This window comes from Heterodontus francisci, chromosome 24 (genome assembly GCF_036365525.1).
Source record: "Heterodontus francisci isolate sHetFra1 chromosome 24, sHetFra1.hap1, whole genome shotgun sequence".
Classification (NCBI taxonomy): domain Eukaryota; kingdom Metazoa; phylum Chordata; class Chondrichthyes; order Heterodontiformes; family Heterodontidae; genus Heterodontus; species Heterodontus francisci.
Window position 1 is genome coordinate 19,658,902 of NC_090394.1, and position 24,819 is coordinate 19,683,720.

The 24,819-nt window shown below is 43.3% G+C and overlaps 1 protein-coding gene across 3 annotated transcripts in view; it reads left to right on the forward strand.

Moving 5' to 3' along the window:
• Positions 1-11,210: 11,210 nt before the first annotated feature.
• The window catches only part of pemt (phosphatidylethanolamine N-methyltransferase), a 173,253-nt gene continuing 159,644 nt past the window's right edge, over positions 11,211-24,819 (forward strand). For all 3 annotated transcript variants that reach the window (XR_010977359.1, XM_068055739.1, XM_068055740.1), the window contains exons 1-2: positions 11,211-11,410; positions 16,642-16,749. Coding sequence is in view for 2 of the 3 variants with exons in the window: in XM_068055739.1 (XP_067911840.1) it covers positions 11,291-11,410; positions 16,642-16,749 (228 nt within the window). In the remaining variant the exon portion in view is untranslated. The remainder of the gene's footprint in view (positions 11,411-16,641; positions 16,750-24,819) is intronic.

Here is a 24,819-nt window from a genome sequence, read left to right on the forward strand (position 1 = left end):
ATGATCATATGTCACTCACTGCTCAAAGGAGGCCAACAGGACTGAGAGCTATCATGTGGGCGCCTTTTTTTAGATTGTATCAGCAGATAGTTGGGAGCTCCCAGTCTTCCCATCTCTGCCAGTCAAAGACACCATAACTTCACTTATTTCCAGCACCTCCTTTTCTGCAGCTATGACCTCAGTGACTTGTGGAGGGTTCCTCAGGTTGTCTCTCTCCCTGGTGTTCTGTAATCTCTTTTCCTGCAAGGAAGGGAAGAAGACATGTATGAAAAAGTCTAATGGTATGTGTTTATTTGATGGATTGAGTGCATTTAGTGAGGGTGGGTGTGATCAAGAAGCATGACGTTACATGAAGATGATGGTAAATGGGCTTGGTCGATGGATTGATGGAGATGTGAGGAAATGCATAGACAGAGATGATTGGTGCATATGCAAGGTAAGTAGTTGTGAGGACTGATGTGCTGGAGTAGGATTGAGAAGCAGAGTAGGGGGTGGGGTGATTTGCACAGTGGGCTGTAGTTGAATGTGCCACTGTACTTACCTTTCCTGGCCTACTTATGTCATTAAAGCGCTTTTTGCACTGAATCCAGGAGCATGGCACCAAAGTCCTGCTAACCTTCTCGGCAACTTCCAACCACGCCTTCGTTGTGACAGCAGCAGGCTTCTTCCTCATGTTGTTAGGAAAGAGTATCTCTGTCCTACTCCTGACAACTGAACCTGCCACATAAATTGGTTACTAGAGCAGGCTGGAAGCTGGATATTCTGCAGCGAGTAGCTCAGCTCCACAAACCCTCTCCGTCTACAAGTCACAAGTCAGCAGTGTTATGGAATACTCTTCACTTGCCTGGGTGAGTGCAGCTCCAATAACTCAAGAAGCTTGACACCATCCAGGACAAAACAGTTCACTTGATCAGCATGCCATCCACTGCGTTAAACACCCACTCTCTTCATCATTTATGTACTGTAGTTGCAGTGTGTACTATGTACAGGATGCATTGCAGCAATCCACCATGGCTTCTGTGGCCGTATCTCCCAAACCCACAACTTACACCATGTAGAAGGACAAGGGCAGTAGATGCAAAGGAGCACCATCATCTTCAATTTCCTTTCAAGTCATATACCATTCTGACTTGGATCGATATCATAATTCCTTCATTGTTACCTAGTCAAAATCCTGAAACTTCGTAACAGCATTGTGGGAGTACCTTCACCAGATGGATTACAGTCATTTAAGAAGGCAGCTCACCACCTCAAGTGCAACTAGGGATGGACAATAAATGCTGGCCTTGCCAATGATCCCATGTCCCAAGAATGAATTAAATATATAATTTATTATAAATACCTATACAATAAAACAGAAAAGAATTTCTCATGTTTTCTGACAAAACTTCCACATGTACGCCGACGACACACAGCTGTAATTCATCACCAATTGTCTGGACACCCTCGCTGCCTCTGTGTTGTCAGGCTGCTTGTCTTACATCCAGTCCTAGAGGAGCCACAATTACCTCTGGGAAGACCAAAGCCACAAACTTCATTAATCATCGATTTCATCCCCTTCCTGGGCCACTGTCACGGGGCGAACCTGTTGTGATAGTACATTGGTTAGTATGTTATGATAATGGCCGGGATTTTATGATGGCGATGGGGGTCTTGATGTCCAGAAACAGCAATGGCGAGAACCTCGCGCCACCTCTTCTGCGGAAGGCCCGCCGAATCTAGTGCCAATTAGGCACTTAAATGGACAGCGGCGGGCCTTTCATGGATCTAGGGCCCTGGCACCGGAAGGCCCAGCCACGGAGAGCTGCCAACCTCTATCCGAGGCCCAGGAGCATCGCTGGACCCAAGCCACAGGTAGGTTAAGGCAGGAGGGTTCTCGTGGGGTGGGGGTTGCAAGGGAGGGGGGTGTGCAGGGGTGCGTTGGCAAGGGAAGTGGGTGGCTGTCAGCAGGTCCCCTCCTTCCCGATGCCGGGTCCTTCTTTCAGGCACTAAGTACCTTTTCACGAGGTACTCCCATTTCCCCCCACTCCCACCCCCAGAGCCAGGAGGCAACCTGCACAATTTTTTGTGCTGTGTTTCCTGCGTGGCGACAAGGCCACCTACCACACCGCTGCAGGCCTTCTCACCCTGGACTTAATTATGGTGGAGGCTGGAAGGCGGCAGGGTCCCACCCACAATCCCTCCCAATTTCATTTTATTTATTCTATCCCTGCTTCAGATCCTGCCACTGGGGAGAGCATACATTTCCCCCAGTATGTTTGATAGAATAAATGTAATCATTTGAATATATGCTTATGCAAATACATACATCATCACAGGAAGGGATGTAATCTCAAATATTGCAGCCATATTGCTCAGTCAGTAGCAAGAAGAAGCCTCCCAATAAAGCTCTGTGTTCAACCTCTATTCCAGCCTTTCCACTATTAGTGCAGATAATACAATATGGTGGCAGCGGTGGTGAATCGGCAACATTAATCAGCAGCTGAATCGACAGTGGAATCGGAAGCCTTGCCACAAGTGGCGCGACTGGTCCATAGCTTTAATATCGAGAGAGCATGGTGTGAGAAGTGAGATTTGGAGTGGCTTCAGTGCACTCCAGGTTTGCCCCACGCCGGCAAAGCAAAATTACCCACAAATTAGCCAGAAAGACTAAGGCAGTATCGTGTTTGGGCACAGATTTCTTCCTGTCATTGCCATTCATTCACACCACCAGCCAACCCCGTCGCCAGAGCCCCTCCCACCTGCAAGCGCAAATCCCGCACGGCAGCAACACAGCTCAGAGCGTGACACTTGCTCAGCTCTGTAGACATCGGAATTAGCTGCAGCTCCATACTGAGACTTGCTCCTTGGGGAAAAACTGATAGAAGGCTGAGGTCATGGCAACCACTTTCCCCAAGATGAATTGGAAAGTAACCCGATGTCCCAGACGAGTTCAAATTATTTAAACAGAGGATGGAGTTATGTTTCCTGGGCCTTGAAGCTGTGGATGCTGAAAAGCAAGCCATAAGAATCAGGATTGTGGGAGGAAATGAAGGGCTATGCAGAATAAATATCTCTGATTTGTCGGATTCTGAGCAGAAGGATTCTGCAAAGTTATGGTCAACAGTAGAAGCCCAGCTCAAAGTAAAAGTAAATTTTAGAGTACGCCGCTTGGAGCTCATGCGATCTAGGTGGAATAGCAACAAGTTCAAAGCTGATTTTGTCAGCAGATGTAAGGAGAAAGTAAGAGAATGTGAATTGATGGATGCGGAACTATCGGAATGCATTATAGAGTTGGTCATTGCCTCCACTCCCATAGAGACATTCCAAAAATATCTAATGGAAAAGTCGAAAGGACGTGTCAAAGAGAGCTTATTCCAGGATGGATGCAGATATAGAAGACAGTGTTTGCAAGCTTTAGGGTTTGAAACATCTGTCAGTGCAATATGCAGGGCACCCAAGCAAATCAAAGTGTGCAGTAACTGCAGGCTCTCCCACAAACCGTGTAGATGCTCAGCATATGCAGACATGTGCAAATCCTGTGGGCTTAGAGGATACTTGGCCAAACTCTGCAGAAATCCTAGCAGCCAGAACATAGGGAGAAGCCAGAGTGGGTAGTGATCCAACGGCAGAAGCCTGCCACCCAGAGATGAAGGCAGGCGAGATAGTTCTAGGCATCACCACAGGCACTGACCCATCCACGAAATGGAGGGACACCTGACCCAACAGGATCAGGTAGATCAAGGTAAAGATACGACTGATGAGCAGCTGTTTCACATGATCACCCTCGAGGAACAGATTAATTCCGTAACCAAAACGGAAGTTTTCATAACACAGCAGATCATTTTCCAAATAAAGCGGGGAGATATCGACTGTGAATGAAGTTTGACACAGACGCAAGTGCCAACACTCCACCTTTCCGCACTCTTAAGGATATGTACCACGAGGTGTGGAATCGGTGGTCAAACCCAGTAGCGTGAAGCTCACGGCTTGCAATAGATCACCAATAAGGTGCCTAGGTTCCCTAAACGTGAAATGCAGGTACAAAGATTCACCCTGGTCTGGGAAAACGTTTGACGTAGTAGATGTGTCAACACTTGCAGTAGCAAGATTGCCAGCGTGCAACGAGCTCAACATGGTCACAATCCATGAGCTCACCCAGGCAAAAGACCGCAGCAACCAAAGTGCGTACACACCTATAGAGGTTGTACCCGGATGATTTTGACATGGTTGGTAACTTCCATGGTGACGCAGTCCTTCACCTCAGAGAAGGTGCAACACCATCTATCGAGCTGCCGCGGAAATGCAGTGTGCACATTCGGGGGAAGCTGAGGATCAAACTGGACAGCAGGGAGAGGCAAGGCATTATCCGCCAAGTGCAGCACCACACGGACTGGTGCAGCTCCATGACCACCATGGTCGAAAAGGATGGTTCCATTCAGTTATTTTTGGACCCAAAGAGACTAAACAAAGCCTTGACAAGATGTCCTCACAAGGTACGAACACCGGAAGAGCTTAACCCAAAATGTGCAGGAACGAAACACTTCTCTAAGCTAGACACCAAAAACGGATATTGATTTATACATGTGCCAAAAGAGTTGATGACATTCAGAAGTCCTTTTGGCAGGTATTGTTTCCTTTGTCTACCTTTCAGGCTATTGGTCAGTCAAGCCATTTTTCGACAACACATAGACCAAATAACAGAATGATTCCAAGGCTGTGTTTGCATTGCAGACGACATCGCCGAGGTAGGGAGCATGAAAGAAGAGCATGACAGAAACGTATACTTGCTCATGAAGGCAACCAGGGGTGAAAGCTTGGTGTTCAACAGTAAAAAGTCCTCCATTAAGGCAGATCACATAAATTTTTTCGGCACCATTTACTCTGGCACTAGTATCCACCCAGGAATATTGAAGATATCCAAACAATGCCAACACTGCAGGACAAGGACAACTTACAAAGATGCCTAGGTTTGTTCAGTTTCCTAGTGGTGTACATTCTGAGTTTCTCGGAGAGGGCATCTCCAGCAAGAGAACTGCTGAAAAAAGATGTACCGTTCCTATGGCAGGATGACCACCAATATGCATTCAACGCATTGAAACAAGTGCTACCAGCAGAGTCACGTCTTCAGTATTATGATCCACGGAAAGTAGCGATGCTGGAATTAGACACATCGCAGAAATGTCTTGGTGCATGTCTTCTTCAGGATGACAAACCTGTTGCGTTTGGATCATAAAGCCTATCGCCCAGACAGGTGAATCCTTCTAGCATTGAACGGGAAACTATCGCTCTTGTCTTTGGGAACACCAGATTTCACGCATAGTTATTCGGGAAGGAGTTCATGGTTGAGACAGACCACAAACCCTTGGAAATGATCTGGAGAATACTGTGTACTCGTGCACTGCCTCAACCCCAGAGATTACTCAATAAGATTCAAGGTTATAACTGTGATGTCACATACAAACCCGCTAATCAGATGGTCCTATGAGACACTCGAAGCAGACTACCTAACCCTGGAAAGGTATGAGACATACCGCTCAACTTCCAGGTTGACGAAGTATGTGAAAGCCTAGAGGATGTTTATAACATTGATGTGATGTTCTTTGGTCATCACAAGTGAGAGGAGCTCTCAAAACCCTGTACTCAGAACCCTGTGGCAGATTGTTGTGGATGGGTGACCTGAAACCATCCAGGAGATCCTCATGGATCTGAAAATATATTGGCCATATCAGGATGAGAGGGTATTTCAAATGGAGTGCTCTTCAAAGGACACCAAGTCCTAATTCTGGCATCACTTCAGTCTGATGTACTTGGTCAGCTCCACCAAGGCCACATAGGAATAGAGAAGATGAGACAACTTGCCCGTGAGTCGGTATTCTGGGCTGGCATTAGCAAGGACATCGACCAGGTAGTGAGGGCTTGTGACGCATGTCAGGAGCACCAAGCCAGTCAGCACAAAAAGCCACTCCAGCCACAACATCCCGTTCTCATCATCGACCAAGCTAGCAACAGACATATTCACCATGGGCAAGGAAGACTAGTGATAGACTATTCCCAATTGTTCAAAAACTTTGGGACACATTGAGTGCAGCAGTGGCCAGCACTGTTAGTGCCATCTTCAGTATCTTTGGTGCCCCGATGGAAGTGGTATTGGACAACGGTCCACAATACAGTGGGAAACCATTTTCAGAATATGTATGAAAAATGGGCTATGAACCATATAACATGATCACCCCAATGTCCTTGTTCTGATGGAATGGCTGAGTGCATGGTCAGGACAGTCAAATCGCTGATTAAAAAGTACACGGAAACTGGACAGGACATCCAGGTCGCATTGCTACATCTTCACGCAACTTCGTTAGACTCTGGATTGCCATCGCCAGTGGAGATTCTGTTCAGTCGACCAGTGAAAACCACTTTACCGAGCTATCACCTCACTACGCGTCCACAATTACAGAGCAGCTACGTCAGAGAAAAGACAGGATGAAAGGCATGCATGATATATGTGCAGGTGCTTAATTACCACAACTTTACTTTGGCCAGCAGGTGAGGATCCTACATCCACAAGAACAAATATGGATTCCAGCAGAAGTATCAAAGGTATGCAAAGAAACATGATCTTATGAGGTGACAACACTAAATAGTGCGATGCTCAGAAGGAATTGGTCTCACCTCAGGGACTCTCTGCCACCCACGAACAGGGTGACCAACCAGTATTGCCTACAAGCATAGGCGTTTGTTTTTCTGACGAAGAGGCAGAAAACGACACACTGAGCACACCACGAACTGAAGACAGTCAGTTCCAACACAATCTTCAGGATGAAAGAACAGACAACTCGAAACCACACCCTCATGTAGTTGTTACAAGGTCTAGTCGAGTTAGCAGACAACCAGTACATTTCCAACTTCTGGCGTCACTTCAATCTGATGTACTTGGCCAGCTCCACCAAGGCCACATGGGAATAGAGATGAGACAACTTGCCCGTGAGTCAGTATTCTGGGTTGGCATTAGCAAGGAGATCAACCAAGTAGTGAGGGCTTGGTCTACTCCTGCTCTTATTTTTCTATGTTTCTATGTCTATTCCACAAGGGATACCTATCCATGTTTACATTTCCAAATGTAGACAACATCTTCAGGAGTAGCATTCCAAGTTTTGTGTTACAGTTGAATACACCATGTAAATAGTGTAGGGTATGGGGAGAAAGCAGGAACAGGGTACTGAATTAGATGACCAGCCATGATCTTTTCTGAATGGCAGAGCAAAGCCAAAGGGCCGAATGGCCTACTCCTGCTCCTATTTTTCTATATTTATATGTCTATTCCACAAGGGATACCTATCCATGTAAATAGTAGTATTGAACTATATGGAGTTTCTTTTACTTAAGAGAAATGGGATGTTGTGATAGAACATAGGTTCGTATGTTAAGATAATATGTTTGATAGAATAAGTGTAATAATTTTAATGTATGTTTATGCAAATATATACATCATCAGAGGAAGTGATGTAATATCACGTGTCATAGCCATATTGTTCAGCCAGTAGCACATGTAAGCAGGAGCAAGAAGAAGCCTCCCAATAAAGCTCTGTGTTCAACCTCTTTGCCAGCCTTTCCACTGCATTTGTATGAGTCTAAAGCCCCAGATAATACAACAGAACCAGGCTATTCACAGCCTCTGCATCTTATTTGACTTCCAAGCTGAGCTTCAGATCCAATATCCATCACAAAGACTGCCGACTCCCACCTCTTTAAGATTGGCCGTCTCCACTCCTGCCTCAGCTTATCTGCTGCTGAAAGCATCTAGACTCAACAATTACAATGCTTTCCTGGCCCCTACCTCCCATACCCTCTATAAACTTGAGCTCATGCAAAACTCTGCTGTCCATTTCTGAAACTGCATTATTCCTTGACTTACATTGGTTCTGGGTCCACTAATGCCTCAATTTTAAAATTCTCATCCTTATGTTCAAATCTTTGATTCAATGTCAATTTTTGTCTGATCACACTTCTGTGAAGTGCCTTGGGACATTTTACTACATTAAGGTTGCCATATAAATGTATATTTTTGTTATTGAGAACAAGATGTAATGGTTCAGAATTATGCACTCATACAAATTCATACAAGCTGCGTCTGCTCTCTCAGGTGGATGTAAAAGATCCCATAGCACTATTTTGAAGAAGAGCAGGGGAGATATCTCCAGTTTCCTGGCCAATATTTATCTCTCAGTCATCATCACAAAAAACTGATTCTCTGGTCATTAACTGATTGCTGTTTGTGGGAGCCTGTTGTGTGCAAATTGGCAGCCACATTTCCTACATCCAACTGTGACTACACTTCATTGGCTGTAAAGTGCTTTGAGACGTTCGGTGGTTGAGAAAAGCGCGAAATGTAAGTCTTTCTTTTTTTCTTTCATACACAGCTGACAGTTTTCAAGAGCACTGAAACTAAGGGTATTGTTAAATTCCTCTTGTTGCTCATAATTCATAGAAAATAAGTTGACAAGTATGTTCTAATTGAAATAACTACAGCCAAGAAAGTTTAACCTGTGTGATAAATCCATATGTATACCTTCATTTTGACCTATTCTGTTTGCTCTCTTGGTCCACGAAGCATACTTTTGTCATTTTATTAATGCACATTTTGCCAGAGCAGCCACCCTTTAGCTATAAATTGCACACATTTAATAAGAGCTAGAAAAATAACTGTTGCTAATTGACGCAATGTGCAGTGCAAAATGGCCAATTATAGACACAAACTAATGAGGCAAACACTACTGGATGCAGATGAGAATAACTGAAAATAGAAAACTCCAATGGCCTGGACACAAATGCCACGCTGCTTTGTATACAAAGCTGGGTACAAAGGGCAGTTGCAGAATCACAAATTGTGATCATTTCCAAATAAAGTAATGAAATTTGACCTTGAACATTTTAAGTAAAGCCTAGTTGACTTTTGAAAACAGACATGAAGACATGTCGATGTTTGTAAAAAAGCTCCATGTCTACTGAAAAAAGTCACTTAGGAAGAATTAGTTAAAATGTGTTAATTTTTTAAGTTCATAAGGAGGTTATCTACATTTGTGAGCAGATATAAAAATATGTAAGTTCAAGCCCAACTATAGAAATTGAGTTCATAATCTAACCTGACACTTCAGTCCAATCCTGATGAAGTCCTGCATTGAATTTCTGACAAGATCAAGGCCCTGTCAGCCTGTTCAGGTGGATGTAAAAGATCCCTTGAGACTTTTTGAAGTACAACATTGGAGGTCTACTAAGTTCTGGCCAGTAATCCTCCTTTAATTAAAATCATTGAACAAAAAAACAAAGAACAGTACAGCACAGGAACAGGCCATACGGCCCTCCAAGCCTGCGCCTGTCTTGATGCCTGCCTAAACTAAAACCTTCTGCACTTCCGGGATCCGTATCCCTCTATTCCCATCCTATTCATGTATTTGTCAAGATGCCTCTTAAACGTCTCTATGGTACCTGCTTCCACCACCTCCCCTGGCAGCAAGTTCCAGGCACTCACCACCCTCTGTGTAAAGAACTTGCCTCGCACATCCCCTCTAAACTTGCCCCTCTCACCTTAAACCTATGTGCCCTAGTAACTGACTCTTCCACCCTGGGAAAAAGCTTTTGACTATCCACTCTGTCCATGCCGCTCATAACTTTGTAAACCTCTATCATGTCGCCCCTCCACCTCCATCGTTCCAGTGAAAACAATCAGAGTTTATCCAACCTCTCCTCATAGCTAATGCCCTCCAGACCAGGCAACATCCTGGTAAACCTCCTCTGTACCCTCTCCAAAGCCTCCACGTCCTTCTGGTAGTGTGGCGACCAGAATTGCACGCAATATTCTAAGTGTGGCCTAACTAAAGTTCTGTACAGCTGCAGCATGACTTGCCAATTTTTATACTCTATGGCCTGACCGATGAAGGCAAGCATGCCGTATGCCTTCTTGACTACCTTATTCACCTGCGTTGCCACTTTCAGTGACCTGTGGACCTGTACGCCCAGATCTCTCTGCCTGTCAATACTCCTAAGGGTTCTGCCATTTACTGTATACTTCCCACCTGCATTAGATCTTCCAAAATGCATTACCTCACATTTGTCCGGATTAAACTCCATCTGCCATTTCTCCGCCCAAATCTCCAACCGATCTATATCCTGCTGTATCATCTGACAATCCTTATCACTATCCGCAACTCCACCAACCTTTGTGTCGTCCGCAAACTTACTAATCAGACTAGCTACATTTTCCTTCAAATCATTTATATATACTACAAACAGCAAAGGTCCCAGCACTGATCCCTGCGGAACACCACAAGTCACATCCCTCCATTCAGAAAAGCACCCTTCCATTGCTACCCTCTGTCTTCTATGACTGAGCCAGTTCTGTATCCATCTTGCCAGCTCACCTCTGATCCTGTGACTTCACCTTTTGTACCAGTCTGCCATGAGGGACCTTGTCAAAGGCTTTACTGAAGTCCATATAGATAACATCCACTGCCCTTCCTTCATCCATCATCAGATTATTTAAAACAAATAAAATAAGAATAAAATAAAGATTAACTGGTATTTCATTTCATTACTGCGTGAAAATTGGTTACACCACACACCTACAAACCAAAAACAACTGCATTTAAAAATAATGAATTTGGGACATCCTGGGGGAGGTGTAAAAAAAAATCCCATGACATTATTCCAAGAAAAGCAGTGGTGTTCTCCTGGTACCTTGACCAACATCTATCACTCAACCACTGAAACAGATTATCTCTGGTCATTTATCTTAATACTGTTTGTGGTATGTTTCGCTGCACTAATTAGCCTACATTACAAGAATAACCGCCTCACAAAAAGTACTTGGTTGGCTGAGAAGCGCTTTGGAAGGTCCTGGCTGACCAAATGTGGTAAATAAATAAAAGCAAAATACTGCAGATGCTGGAAATCTGAAATAAAAACAGAAAATGCTCGAAAAACTCAGCAGGTCTGGCAGCATCTGTGGAGAGAAAAACAGAGTCAATGTTTCAGACCCTTCTTCAGAACTGAAATTTAAAAGATTTTAAGCAAATAAATTAGGGGTGAGGCAAGAGATAACAAAAGAGAAGGTATTGATAGGACAAGGTCACAGAATAGCTGACCAGAAGGTCATAAAACAAAGGTAAATAAAGCCTGAGCCAAAGGGAACTACATATCCCAGAGTGCATCGCTCGGGATGCATGCGCAGATTGGCGAGTGCCGCATTTTCGCAGCAGCGCGGGTGCATATCGGCGAGAACACCCTTCGCTGAACAGAGGAAGGTGGGGAATACATGATCACGGAACGACGTCCAAATCTAGTTCAACGTGCCCGAAGCTTGAGGATCTCGAGGTCTGACAGCGAGGTGGACGTGGAGTGCTGTGGAGGCTTTGCCAATCTGGATTATCGCAAGGTATCGCTCGTTAGTCCGCACCTAGCCCGAGCAGGCCGCATGGTTGCCATGGTTCCCCTGTTGCATCATTAAATGTGCTCCCCCCCCGCTCCTACCCCGAACTGAGGGACAGAGAGCGCACTCAGTCCGACCCCCAGTGACTGTCAGAGTGCTGGGGAGGGACCTGCGACTTCATGTTGCATTTAAATTACATCTCTTCCCCCCACATACACACACACCTCAGCTGCAGTTATTCGAGGAACTTCTTTCAATTCTGGGCTACATACATTATAATCACTGATAAAGGATTTTTTTTTCATATTGAGATGCTCAAATAATCTGAACAAGAAGCATTACATTTCTTTAGAAAATGCTTCCCACTGTTATAAAATTGAATGGTCATTTGACACTTGACATCGCAACTCAGTCCTTTTAAATTAAATATTGTGCCATCTATTTGTGAGCATTTTTTCTGACAATTTGCATAATGTGATTTTACTTTAACAAGAATTTCTAATCATGCAGTGAGAATGGAGAAATACAGTAGCATTTGTTAAATACAGTAATATGCTAAACTCACAAGTAACTCCTCAAAAGTAGAGATTTGTTAGTTTTAATAAACCTAAGCCATCAGTTTAATAAAAGCAAAATACTGCAGTTGCTGGAAATACTCAGCAGATCAGGCAGCATCTGTGGAGAGAGAAACAGAGTGAATATTTCACGTCTGTGACCTTTCACAGAACTGACAAAGGTTTGAAAAGTATTAGGTTTCAAGCAAGTGAAGGGGTGAGTTCCGATGAAGGGTCACTGACCCGAAACGTTAACTCTGCTTCTCTTTCCACAGATGCTGCCAGACCTGCTGAGTGATTCCAGCATTTCTTGTTTTTATTTCAGATTTCCAGCATCCGCAGTATTTTGCTTTTATTTAAGGGGTGGGGGGGATGGTTGGTGGGGAAGAGAACAAAAGGGAAGGTGTGTGATAGGACTGAGGGCAAGAGAGATTAAATAACAAAGAGGACATGAGACAAAGAGAGTGTTAATGGTTACGAACAGCAAAGCATTAGTCCAGAGAGAGTCTTAATGGCAGAATAATGAGCAGCTCTGTCCAAAAGCACGTGAAAAACAGGCACATAGTTAAAAAATAAGTAAAATAATTTTAAAAATAAATGAAAAAGGCCAGTCATGCTCTGAAATTGTTGAAGTTAATGTTGAGTCCCCAAGGCTGTAGAGCGCCTAATCGAAAGAAGAGGTGTTGCTTTTTGATCACTGGAACAGTGCAGCAGGCCAAGGACAGAAATGTGGGCATGAGAGCAGGGTGGTGTTGAAATGGCAAGCAACCGGAAGCTCGGGTCTTGATTTTGGACTGAACAGGAGGAGATCCGCAAAGCGTTCACCCAATCTACGTTTGGTCTCCCCAATATAGAGGCGACCACATTGTGAGCAGCGAGTACAGTATACTAAATTGAAGGAAGCACGAGTAAATCACTGCTTCACCTGGAAGAAGGGTTTGGGGCTTGAATGGTGAGGAGAGAGGAGGTAAAAGGGCAGGTATTACACCTCCTGCAATTGCATGGGACGGGGATGAGGTGTTGGGGGTGATGGAGGAATGGATCAGGGTGTCACTGAGGGAACTTCGGAATGCTGACGGGGGAGGGGAATTGTAGGGAAAATATGTTTGGTTGTGGCGTCATGCCAGAGAACAGAAATATTCCTCAAACCCTGTTTTCTGTAAGGACTCCATCCCATTCTCCCAGTTTCTCCTTTTCGGACGCATCTATTCTGATGATGCAACCTTCCACAACAGTGCTTCTGATATGTCTTGTTTTTCCTCAACCGAGGATTTCCCCCCACTGTGGTTGACAGAGCTCTCAACCGTGTCCGATCCATTTCCCACACTTCTGTCCTCACCCCTTCCCCTCCCAGAACTATGACAGTATTCCCCTTGTCCTCACTTTTCACCCCACCAGCCTCCACATCCAAAGGATCCTCTGCCATTTCTGCCAGTACCATACGCATCTTCCCTTCCCTTCCCCTCCCCTGTCAGCATTCTGAAGGGTTCATTCCCTCTGCTACACCCATGTCCACTCCTCCATCACCCCCGCCACCTTGTCCCCTTCCCACGACATTTTCCCATGCAATTGCAGGAGGTGTAATACCTGCCCTTTTACCTCCTCTCTCCTCACCATCCAAGGCCCCAAACACTTCTTTTAGGTGAAGCAGCGATTTACTTGTACTTCCTTCAATTTAGTTTACTGTTTTCGCTGCTCACAATGTGGTCGCCTCTACATTGTGGAACACTACTGCTCAGTCCGAAAGCATGATCCTAAGCTTCAGGGTGCTTACCATTTCAACACACCACCCTGCTCTCATGCCCACATTTCTGTCCTTGACCTCCTGCAGTGTTCCAGTGAACATCAACACAAGCTCAAGGAGCAGCACCTCATCTTACGATTCAGCACTCTGCAGCGTTGTGGACTCAACATTGAGTTCAACAATTTCAGAGCATGACTGTCCTTTTTTTATATTTAAACATTTTTTTTTAACCATGTGCCTGTTTTTCATTTGCGCTTGGACAGAGCTGCTCATTATATTGCATTAATACTCTCTCTGGACAAATGCTTTGTTGTTCACCACAACCATTAACAGTCTTGCCTTTGTCCCATGACAACTTTGCTAATCTCTTCTTCCCTCTGCCCTATCACATACCTTCCCTTTTGTTCTCTTCCCCAACAGCAATGCCACCCCCCCACCCCTTCACTTGCTTAAAACCTAATACTTTTCTAACCTTTGTTAGTTCAATGAAAGGTCACAGACCTGAAACTTTAACTCTGCTTCTGTCTCCACAGATGCTGCCTGAGCTGCTGAGTATTTCCAGCAATTTCTGTTTTCATTATAAGCCATCAGTTTGTTATGTGAAAAGCATTCATTAGTCATGGTGTACTGTGATGTGCATATAATTAAGAGAAACAAAATGGACAGCAAAGCTGCAAGCACAATCAGGGATCTTATGATGCAATAGCAGTTGGACAATATTCAATTTGGATGTGTTTAAATGTAGTTAATTAACCAAGATGAAAATAAAAATAATACCAAAAGAATAAAAAATGGATCCTGCACCCTAATGGCATGGGATCCATTTATCTTTTTTGGGGTTGTGAGTTCTGAACTTTTGATATTGTAAATCATATGCTTTATATTGCATGCAAATGTGGTGACATTAACAGTCCTAGCTTCACACCAGAAGAAGTACTGCAGTCTGCATGTTTAAAAATTAAGCACATTTTACGTTAATTCACTCAAACCTGATCATTTCCCTGAAAGATTTAAGTTCTGTTTTCTAAGAAAAAAAGTTAGCTAGAGTACAATAGATAGGTCATCTGCTGTATCATTGCACCATCTCTTATATCGAGCTTTTTATGTACTTCTCAGTATGTACTTTGTTTATCAATGCAATCATTTTATACTGATCATATCACCAGGATGATTCACCAACAAAGATGGAGTATGAATTTCTTGGCTCTGTACAAATTGTGCTGTTGTACAGATCATGTTCTGGGAACTTTGCAATCCTTGATCTGAACATTACAAATAACTTCGCCTCCCATGCATTGTATCTGTAACAAGTTGTCCCTACAGTTCGTTCCATTATCATGTCTTTATTTATAGCTTTATCTTCCCTTAGAGCTATCCACAAGTCGTCTGATAATTTGTTTCTGACATTCATAGTTCCTTTTTCACACCTCATGCAGCTTCCTTAAATTATGTTCTATTCTCATGACGCCACATGCTTCAATTGTCAGATTAACTCTTTACCTTTTATGATGTGTATTGAATCATGGAATGTTACAGCATAAAAAGTGGTCACTTGGCCCATCAAGTCCTCCTTTCTCCCTATGTGGAGCCAAGGTCTAATTCTACTCTTCTGCTTGTACCTCTTATTCTTAATCTCCTTCGGTATTTTAATTTGTTACTTTTATCAATCTTTCATTCATTTAATGTTATCTCATACATTTCTGATTATTTTTAATATGATAGAAAAATAGAAGCCACAATTTTCAAAGTATTCTACTTGCAACAAGTGGTGCCTTTTTCATTCTGCTACAGGTGACCACGAAAGTACTATTTATTTTACCTGCAGTCAATCCACTGCTATTTGAAATCATAATTTTGCCCTAACTTAATCTGAAGTTATTTGCTTTAATAAGAAATGTGACATAAACCTGTTTTCTATACTTGCCGCCCACTCTGATGCAGCTATGTTGAAATTTATTAAAGTATTGTAAAAATATTGGCAAATGACACAAGACTGTTCTTGACTCCGAAGGTAGTGCTCTAAATTATTTCTTCTGTTTGCTATGCACTGCAGTGACCATTTTCTTCAGTCAATTGTGAGGACTAATTGACAAAGATTATATTCATTTTCTCACTAATATTAAAATACTTTTTAGAGCAGCTGTAGCAGTCTTCAATATTTTAGTATTTTACATAGCTAGTAAAATGAAATTAGAATTAAATGCGACCTTAGAACTAATTGCAGATCAGTATATTATGGTCCAAATGTGAGTTGTAAAGTTAGTATAACAATTATTATAATTTGGTTAGTACTTAGAGAATTATAGTTCACATTTCCAAACCACAACTATTTTAAATGAAATTTGACTTTCTTCTCCCATAGTATTACATAGTTACAGGCTGTGTCACATTTTTGTTTCTGTAACATTATGCTTGGGTTTTTTTGATCCACTGATGGGAGGATTTTTTTTTATTCCACTATTCCGCTATTTAAAAAAAATCCATCTTCTGCTATCTTGAGAGCACTGACTAGGGACAGTACAGTTCTACAAGTGGCAGTACCTCGCTCACTTGGCTGTTTGTGTTAGCTTCACCTGACTATTTGATTGTGGGAGATATCGCAGTCAGTTCTTTTCTCACCTGATGTGCACTTCTGGTCAGAGTTGCTAGATGGTGATCAGCAGTGGGAACCATTAAATTTTTCCTGTTGCAAACCCAGGGTGCATAAGCTATCACTGCCCTGGCTGAGATCAGCTAACTTGGCACAGACAGGGAATTATACCTGTGCTCTTCCTGGCCCATATGACTGACATGCTTGCTACTTCAGCCAGCTGAATCATCAGGGATGTCTTTATGACCTTTCTAAAGTTTAAAATGACATTAAACAGCTAAAAGTTGTTATCTGAATTGAGACTTATTTGCTTTTGCCAGAAATACAAACTTAAAAAAATTTCTTTCAGATTGATACTTCAATGATGGCCGATATTTTCAGCTACTTCGATTGGACAGACGTGAAGTTTAATATAGCTATCCTGGCTGTTGCTTTCAACCCATTGTTCTGGAATATTGTGAGTATTGGATGTTGCTTATACTGTTTGCATATTCAATGTATTCTCTATTTGATGTACTCTCATACCATGTGTCAAGAGTGGACTCATTCCAGAAATCCCTGCCCAGATACAATGATGAGAGAGATATAGACCTTATCTATATAAAATGTAAAAAAAAAATGCATCTGGTGTTTGTTCATAGGAAATGTCCAGTAGGTTCTTGACATGTCAAGGATGTTGATTGGCTGAAATTTCGCGTTCACTAAAGACGTTCAAAATTACAAACTTTCAAGTATCAATGTTTATACAATATAGATTCAGTCAAACACAAATAATGAACAACCACAAAAGCAACCAATCAAATCCCTTAAAAGAATGTTTATGAAGTCCTTCGAGTGGCCATGTTAGTTCCTCACTACCCCAACATATACCCCTGAAAATATAGTTTATTGCATAATAAACATCCAAAAAAACTTTTGTGAGCAAAAAAATCTATATGATGTCTCATCCCAGCTCTCAAATCCCTTCAATAACTCTTTCCTCCCGTCTTTCAGGAGCCACTGGTTTGCATCTGCTCTGTTCCCACAGCCTGAAACCTTGGGTTCCATCTTTCTGTGGCCTCTGCAAATATATAAATTTTTCAATCCCCTGCACAAGCACCCAAGTGCCCTCTGTTTCTTCAGTTAGAATCTGCTGAGGTCTTTGCTGCTTGTCATATTTTCCTCATTTACTGGTTCAAGCTGTGAATGTACTACGGAAGCTCAGACAGCAGAAACCAAAAGCATGTTCCCTACTGTGTCCTTAACAAAAATCAAATAATTAACTAGTACATAATATGAAATACAAAGTTCTAAATAGAATAAAAAAGCTATTGAAAAGCAAGCAATGCAAAAAAACAGTAATGGAAAGATCAAAAATTTAATGAAGTCAGTATGAACAAAAGGATTAACAAAGTGGAAAAAAATGTAAAATCAAAATGAGAGAAATTATTATTAAAAAATTTAGGGAAAAAGATCATTTTCCTACATTTTGACATCCCCATGAGCATCACCACAGGAGTTTACCTAACAGTTTTAATGTAGCACTTGCGCTACAGATTATGGGGTGTCCCTAATTTGCTGTTGCTGGGCAGCGATAGGAGGAGGGGAAATTGTATTGTATAGCAATATCAGTAAGTACCATAACCAGGTGGGCTGTGAAGAGAAATATGAAAAGAAGGAAAGAAAAAAGATGCAATTTACAGCGCAGTAAACAATGCAGTATTTCCTTTATTTTTGCACTGATGGAAGTATGTTGTCTTGGTTTCAGTGCTTGCTCATATTGTGAAGTTGAGGCTGCCACATTATACTGAAGCATGTGCAGAGAGCACTGCTGGCTGATCTTTCACTGCCAGTGTGGTAGTTAATGATTTTTAATGATTGACGAGAGCTGATTAGATAGTTAGCTATTTTTACTTATTCAGGTGTTGCTTGTGACACAGTGGCCCACCAAAATGTTACTTTTTTGTTGAGGATTTGCACTAAGATTTTATATCACAGCAAAGGCTCATTCTTACCAGTGTAAGATCACTTCTTCCAGATGGCTGTACCAACAGTGCAGAACTACTTTTTGCCATTTTATACTGCACTTTTAATATTGGATTTGTGTTCACAAGAGCACAGTACCAGCATCAAAGCAGTCTAACTGGTATAATCCAAGAATGAGATCCTTTTGAGGAATTATGTATTTCATTGTGTTTCCGGCATGAACTCTATGGGCCGAATGGCCGCTTTCTATGCAGTAAATGACTCTATGATTAGAGGTGGCTTGCTGTGCTGCGCTGCGCATCTATATGCAAGGTAAATTTGAGGTGGTAATGCACACAGTCAAAAGCAAGTGCCTCTGCCTGATTCATGTGTTAATTAGGTACAGTATAGCAGTGGGTATATTTTTATTTCAAAAAATTCTTTGAAAAATAATAGAACCTGCATTTTGTAACATCTTTGCAAGATTAAGTATCTGATAGTTGTTAATGTACATTAAACTGTGCATTCTTCTATCCTGACCTTTGAAAGTCAGATTGACGGTCTTTGTTTAAAACAAAAATGACTTTAATAAGCTATCCTATACTTAGCTTCATTCTTTTTAAAGTAGCTGGTAGCTCTCTCTGGTACTCCAGTGATAGTTGTGTTTATAAACTGTGTGGCAGAAGCATTTCTGCCTGTGGAGGACATCACAGTTAAGCCGAATCCTCACCCAGCGTCCACACATGCACATTTTGCAGCAAGGAGTACTAGATAATGATTGGGAGTGAGAACCCTGGCTGATAATTTGCTCTTTTTGGGAGCACCAAGGGCTATTGACTCACTCCAAATGCAGCCCTGGCTGGGAATTGACCAACTCCATGCGTGCTGAGAATTGTACCTGAGACTTCTCTAATCTGAATGCCTTGGTTTCATACGATTAACTACATTTACCTATTAAGCTATTAGCAGAGCTGCACACTAACCCTTTTATTGGTAAAGGAGTGAATTTAGCTTGCATTCCATTATTTCCAGCTTTTGATCTTTCAACATATTCTGTGAATATGTTCAACATATCCTGTGAAAGAATAAAAAATTGCTTTGGAAAGAACTGCTAAATGCTAATATTTATAATCTGATGCTCTAAATTTTTTGAGGGTTTTTAATTTCTAGTTTTCCTCTTTTTTTTTCCCCTGGATATCCAACATTTGGATTTTGCATTTCTCTCTGATGTGGGGGTGTGATGTGAAGGTTTAGAATGAGCCTTGTGTTCCATTCCTGTGTTGCTGCTTGTTGGTGTTGCACCCTCCCTAAATGCAGAATGTTTTTAAAATTGATCATTTAGAAGTAGAAGTTATAAGGCTATTCAGAAATTGAATTTGATGTACATAATTAATTTTAATTCAAATGTATGTGAAAAATAAGAATCATGATGTAGGAACTGATTTGGTGCTGGCAACTGCTTAAGAATAGTTTGAGAAAACAAAATCAAGTTATACTGTCAGCACATGGGCAAATAGAGTTTTGCTTATTCATACTTAAACATATGCAAAATCAACTCACCAGCAACGGAATGTTTGAATATTAAACCGCTGGTGTCATTGTTGGTTCTTCAGTAACATTGGAAACTTTAGACGTTACAACAAATTGTCTGGGATTTTAGTTTTAAGTAAATGACCTAGTGCCAGCTGCAGTTATGCTGCAACTGACAAGAAGTCTCTTTTAAGTGATCTTTCTCTGCTTGACAAAAGCCTAAGTACCCTCAGGCCAGCAACTTTAAACAGGAGTTACATTATGTTTTGTGTGTCAATGTAACGTGAAAACCACATGGCATTAACATAGAACCTGAAATATAGCTGCCCTATTAAATATATTAATACAGCAACATGGATATTCTGCAGTGCTTCTCCATAGAATACAATTAGAGTTTTGCAGGAGGCTATTCGCCCCATTGCGTCTGTGTCAGCCCTCTAAAAATGCTATCTACTTCGGCTTATTTCCCTACCCTTTCCCTACAACCAGTTTAATTTTTTTATTTTCAAATATTTATCCATTTTCTTTTGAAAAGTTGCTATGGATCCTATTTCCATCACTATTCTAGAGGGCATTTCAAATAGTAACAACCTTTTTGTATAAAATATTTCTTCTAATTTCTTTGTTCTAATGTTAAGCTTATCATTAATTAGGTCACAGTTCAAATGTTGTGTTCAGTTTGAATGCCTTACATTAGGACAGCTGTCTAGACATGGAGAGGGTTCAAAAGAAGTTCACTAAGATATCAGGGATGCAATGTCATGTTTTTGTTCGATCAGGTACAGTACTATAGTGGTTATGTTACTGGACTAGTAATCCAGAGCTTGGACAAATTAATGCAGAGTACTTGAGATCAGAAATAGATACAAATGGACTGTTTCCAGTGGTTGAGGGGTCAAGAATGGGGGTGGGGTGGGGGGGGGGTGGGGTTGGTGGCGGTGGTGGCATAGATATAAGATTAAATGCATGAGATCTAGGATAGAGAGCAGGAGAAAGATTTTTACAAAGAGGGTTGCAAAGGTGTGGAATGCACTATCAGAGTCAGTGCAGGGACCATGTCAACAAAATGACAACTTAGGAAATAGGATCAGCAGTAAGCCATATGGCTCTTCATTGAACCAGGGATGGTCCCCTGGCTTGATGGTAATGGTAGAGTGGGGGATATGCCAGGCCATGAGGTTACAGATTGTGGTTGAGTGCAATTCTGCTGCTGCTGATGGCCCACCGCGCGCCTCATGGATGCTCTGTTTTGAGTTGCTAGATCTATTTGAAATCTATCGCATTTAGCACGGTGGTTTTAAAAAAAATTCATTCATGGGATGTGGGCGTCGCTGGCCAGGCCAGCATTTATTGCCCATCCCTAATTGCCCTTGAGAAGGTGGTGGTGAGCTGCCTTCTTGAACCGCTGCATTTGGGGTAGGTACACCCACAGTGCTGTTAGGAAGGGAGTTCCAGGATTTTGACCCAGCGACAGTGAAGGAACGGCGATATAGTTCCAAGTCAGGATGATGTATGACTTGGAGGGAAACTTGCAGGTGGTGGTGTTCCATATGTACTTGCTGCCCTTGTCCTACTAGTTGGTAGAGGTTGTGGGTTTAGAAGGTACTGTCTAAGGAGCCTTATTGCATTGTTGCAGTGCATCTTGTTAATGGTGCACACTGTTGCCACTGTGTATCGGTGGTGGAGGGAGTGAATGTTTGTAGATGGGGTGCCAATCAAGCGGGCTGCTTTGTCCTGGATGGTGTCGAGCTTCTTGAGCGTTGTTGTTGGAGCTGCACCCATCCAGGCAAGTGGAGAGTATTCCATCACACTCCTGATTTGTGCCTTGTAGATGGTGGATAGGCTTTGGGGAGTCAGGAAGTGAGTTACTCGCTGCAGGATTCCTAGCCTCTGACCTGCTCTTGTAGCCACAGTATTTATAAGGCTACTCCAGTTCAGTTTCTGGTCAATGGTAGCCCCTAGGATGTTGATAGTGGGGGATTCAGCGATGGTAATGCCATTGAATGTCAAGGGGAGATGGTTAGATTCTCTCTTGTTGGAGATAGTCATTGCCTGGCACTTGTGTGGCGCGAATGTTGCTAGCCACTTATCAGCCCAAGCCTGGATATTGTCCAAGTCTTGCTGCATTTCTACACTGACTGCTTCAGTGTCTGAGGAGTCACGAATGGTGCTGAACACTGTGCAATCATCAGCGAACATCCCCACTTCTGACCTTATGATTGAAGGAAGGTCATTGATGAAGCAGCTGAAGATGGTTGGGCCTAGGACACTACCCTGAGGAACTCCTGCAGTGATGTCCTGGAGCTCAGATGATTGACCTCCAACAACCACAACCATCTTCCTTTGCCCTCGGTATAACTCCAGCCAGCGGAGAGTTTTCCCCCGATTCCCATTGACTCCAGTTTTGCTAGGGCTCCTTGATGCCATACTCGGTCAAATGCTGCCTTGATGTCAAAGGGCAGTCACTCTCACCTCACCTCTTGAGTTAAGCTATTTTGTCCATGTTTGGACCAAGGCTGTAATGAGGTCAGGAGCTGAGTGGCCCTGGCGGAACCCAAACTGGGCCTCACTGAGCAGGTTATTGCGAAGCAAGTGCCGCTTGTTGGCACTGTTGATGACACTTTCCATCACTTTACTGATGATTGAGAGTAGACTGATGGGGCGGTAATTGGCCGGGTTGGACTTATCCTGCTTTTTGTGTATCGGACATAGATGGGCAATTTTCCACATTTCAGGTTAGATGCCAGTGTTGTAGCTGTACTGGAACAGCTTGGCTAGAGGTGCGGCAAGTTCTGGAGCACAAGTCTTCAGTACTTTAGTTTTTTTTTAGTTTAGAGATACAGCACTGAAACAGGCCCTTCGGCCCACCGAGTCCGTGCCGACCATCAACCACCCATTTATACTAATCCTACACTAATTCCATATTCCTACCACATCTCCACCTGTCCCTATATTTCCCTACCACCTACCTATACTAGGGGCAATTTTATAATGGCCAATTTACCTATCAACCTGCAAGCCTTTGGCATGTGGGAGGAAACCGGAGCACCCGGAGGAAACCCACGCAGACACAGGGAGAACTTGCAAACTCCACACAGGCAGTACCCAGAATTGAACCCGGGTCGCTGGAGCTGTGAGGCTGCGGTGCTAACCACTGCGCCACTGTGCCGCTCCAATACTATTGCAGAATATTGTCAGGGCCCATAGCCTTTGCAGTATGCAGTGCTTTCAGTCGTTTTTTGATATCACACAGAGTGAATTGAATTGGCTGAAGTCTGGCATCTGTGATGCTGGGGACCTCAGGAGGAGGCTGAGATGGATCATCAACTCGGCACTTCTGGCTGAAGATTGTTGCGAATGCTTCAGTCTTATCTTTCGCACTGATGTGCTGAGCTCCCCTATCATTGAGGATGGGGATATTTGTGGAGCCACCTCCTCCAGTTTGTTGTTTAATTGTCCACCACCATTCACGGCTGGATGTGGCAGGACTGTAGAGCTTAGATCTGATCCGTTGGTTATGGGATCACTTAGCTCTGTCTATCGCATGCTGCTTACGCAGTTTTGCACACAGATAGTCCTGTGTTGTAGCTTCACCAGGTTGACACCTCATTTTGAGGTATGCCTGGTGCTGCTCCTGGCATGCACTCCAGCACTCTTCATTGAACAAGGGTTGGTCTTCTGGCTTGATGGGAATGGTAGAGGGGGACATGCCAGGTCATGAGGTTACAGATTGTGGTTGAGTACAATTCTGCTGCTGCTGATGGCCCACAGCGCCTCATGGATGCCCAGTTTTGCATTGCTAGATCTGTTCGAAATCTATCCCATTTAGCATGGTGGTAGTGCCACACAACATGAAGGAGGGTATCCTCAATGTGAAGGCGGGATTTTGTCTCCACAACGACCGTGCGGTAGTCACTCCTACCAATACAGTCCTGGACAGATGCATCTGCGGCAGGCAGATTGATGAGGACGAGGTCGAGTATGTTTTCCCCTCTTGTTGGTTCCCTCACTATCTGCCGCATACCCAGTCTAGCAGCTATGTCCTTTAGGACTCGGCCAGCTCGGTCAGTCGTGGTGCTACCGAGCCACTCTTGGTGATGGACATTGAAGTCCCCCACCCAGAGTACATTCTGTGCCCTTGCCACCCTCAGTGCTTCCTCCAAGTGCTGTTCAACCTGGAGGAGTACTGATTCATCAGCTGAGGGAGGGCAGTAGAAGGTTTCCTTTTCCATGTTTGACCTGATGCCATGAGACTTCATGAGGTCCAGAGTTGATGTTGAGGACTCCCAGGGCAACTCCCTCCCTACTGTATACCACTGTCCCGCCACCTCTGCTGGGTCTATTCTGCCGGTGGGACAGGACATACCCGGGGATGGTGATGGCAGTTTCTGGGACATTGTTTGTCAGGTATGATTCCGTGAGTATGAATGTGTCAGGCTGTTGCTTGACTAGTCTGTGGGACAGCTCTCCCAACTTTGGCACAAGCCCCCAGATGTTAGTAAGGAGGACCTTGCAGGGTCGACAGGGCTGGGTTTGCCGTTGTCGTTTCCGGTCCCTAGGTCGATACCGGGTGGTCCGTCCGGTTTCATTCCTTTTCATTGGCTCCGTAGCGGTTAGATACAACTGAGTGGCTTGCTAAGCCATTTCAGAGGGCATGTAAGAGTCAACCACATTGCTGTGGATCTGGAATCACATTGTAGGCCAGACCAGGTAAGGACAGCAGATTTCTTTCCCTAAAGGACATTAGTGAACCAGATGGGTTTTTACGACAATCGATAATGGTTTCATGGCTAACAGACTAGCTTTTTAATTCGAGATTTATTAATTGAATTCACATTCTACCTTCTGCTGTGGTGGGATTTGAACCCATGTCCCCATAGCAATACTCTGGGTTACTAGTCCAGTGACAATACCATTACGCTACCGCCTCCTCTATGCCACACAACATGATGGTGGGTATCCTTAATGTGAAGAAGGGACTTTGTCTCCACAAGGACTGTGCGGTGTTCACTCGTACCAATACTGTCATGGACAGATGCATCTGCCACAGATA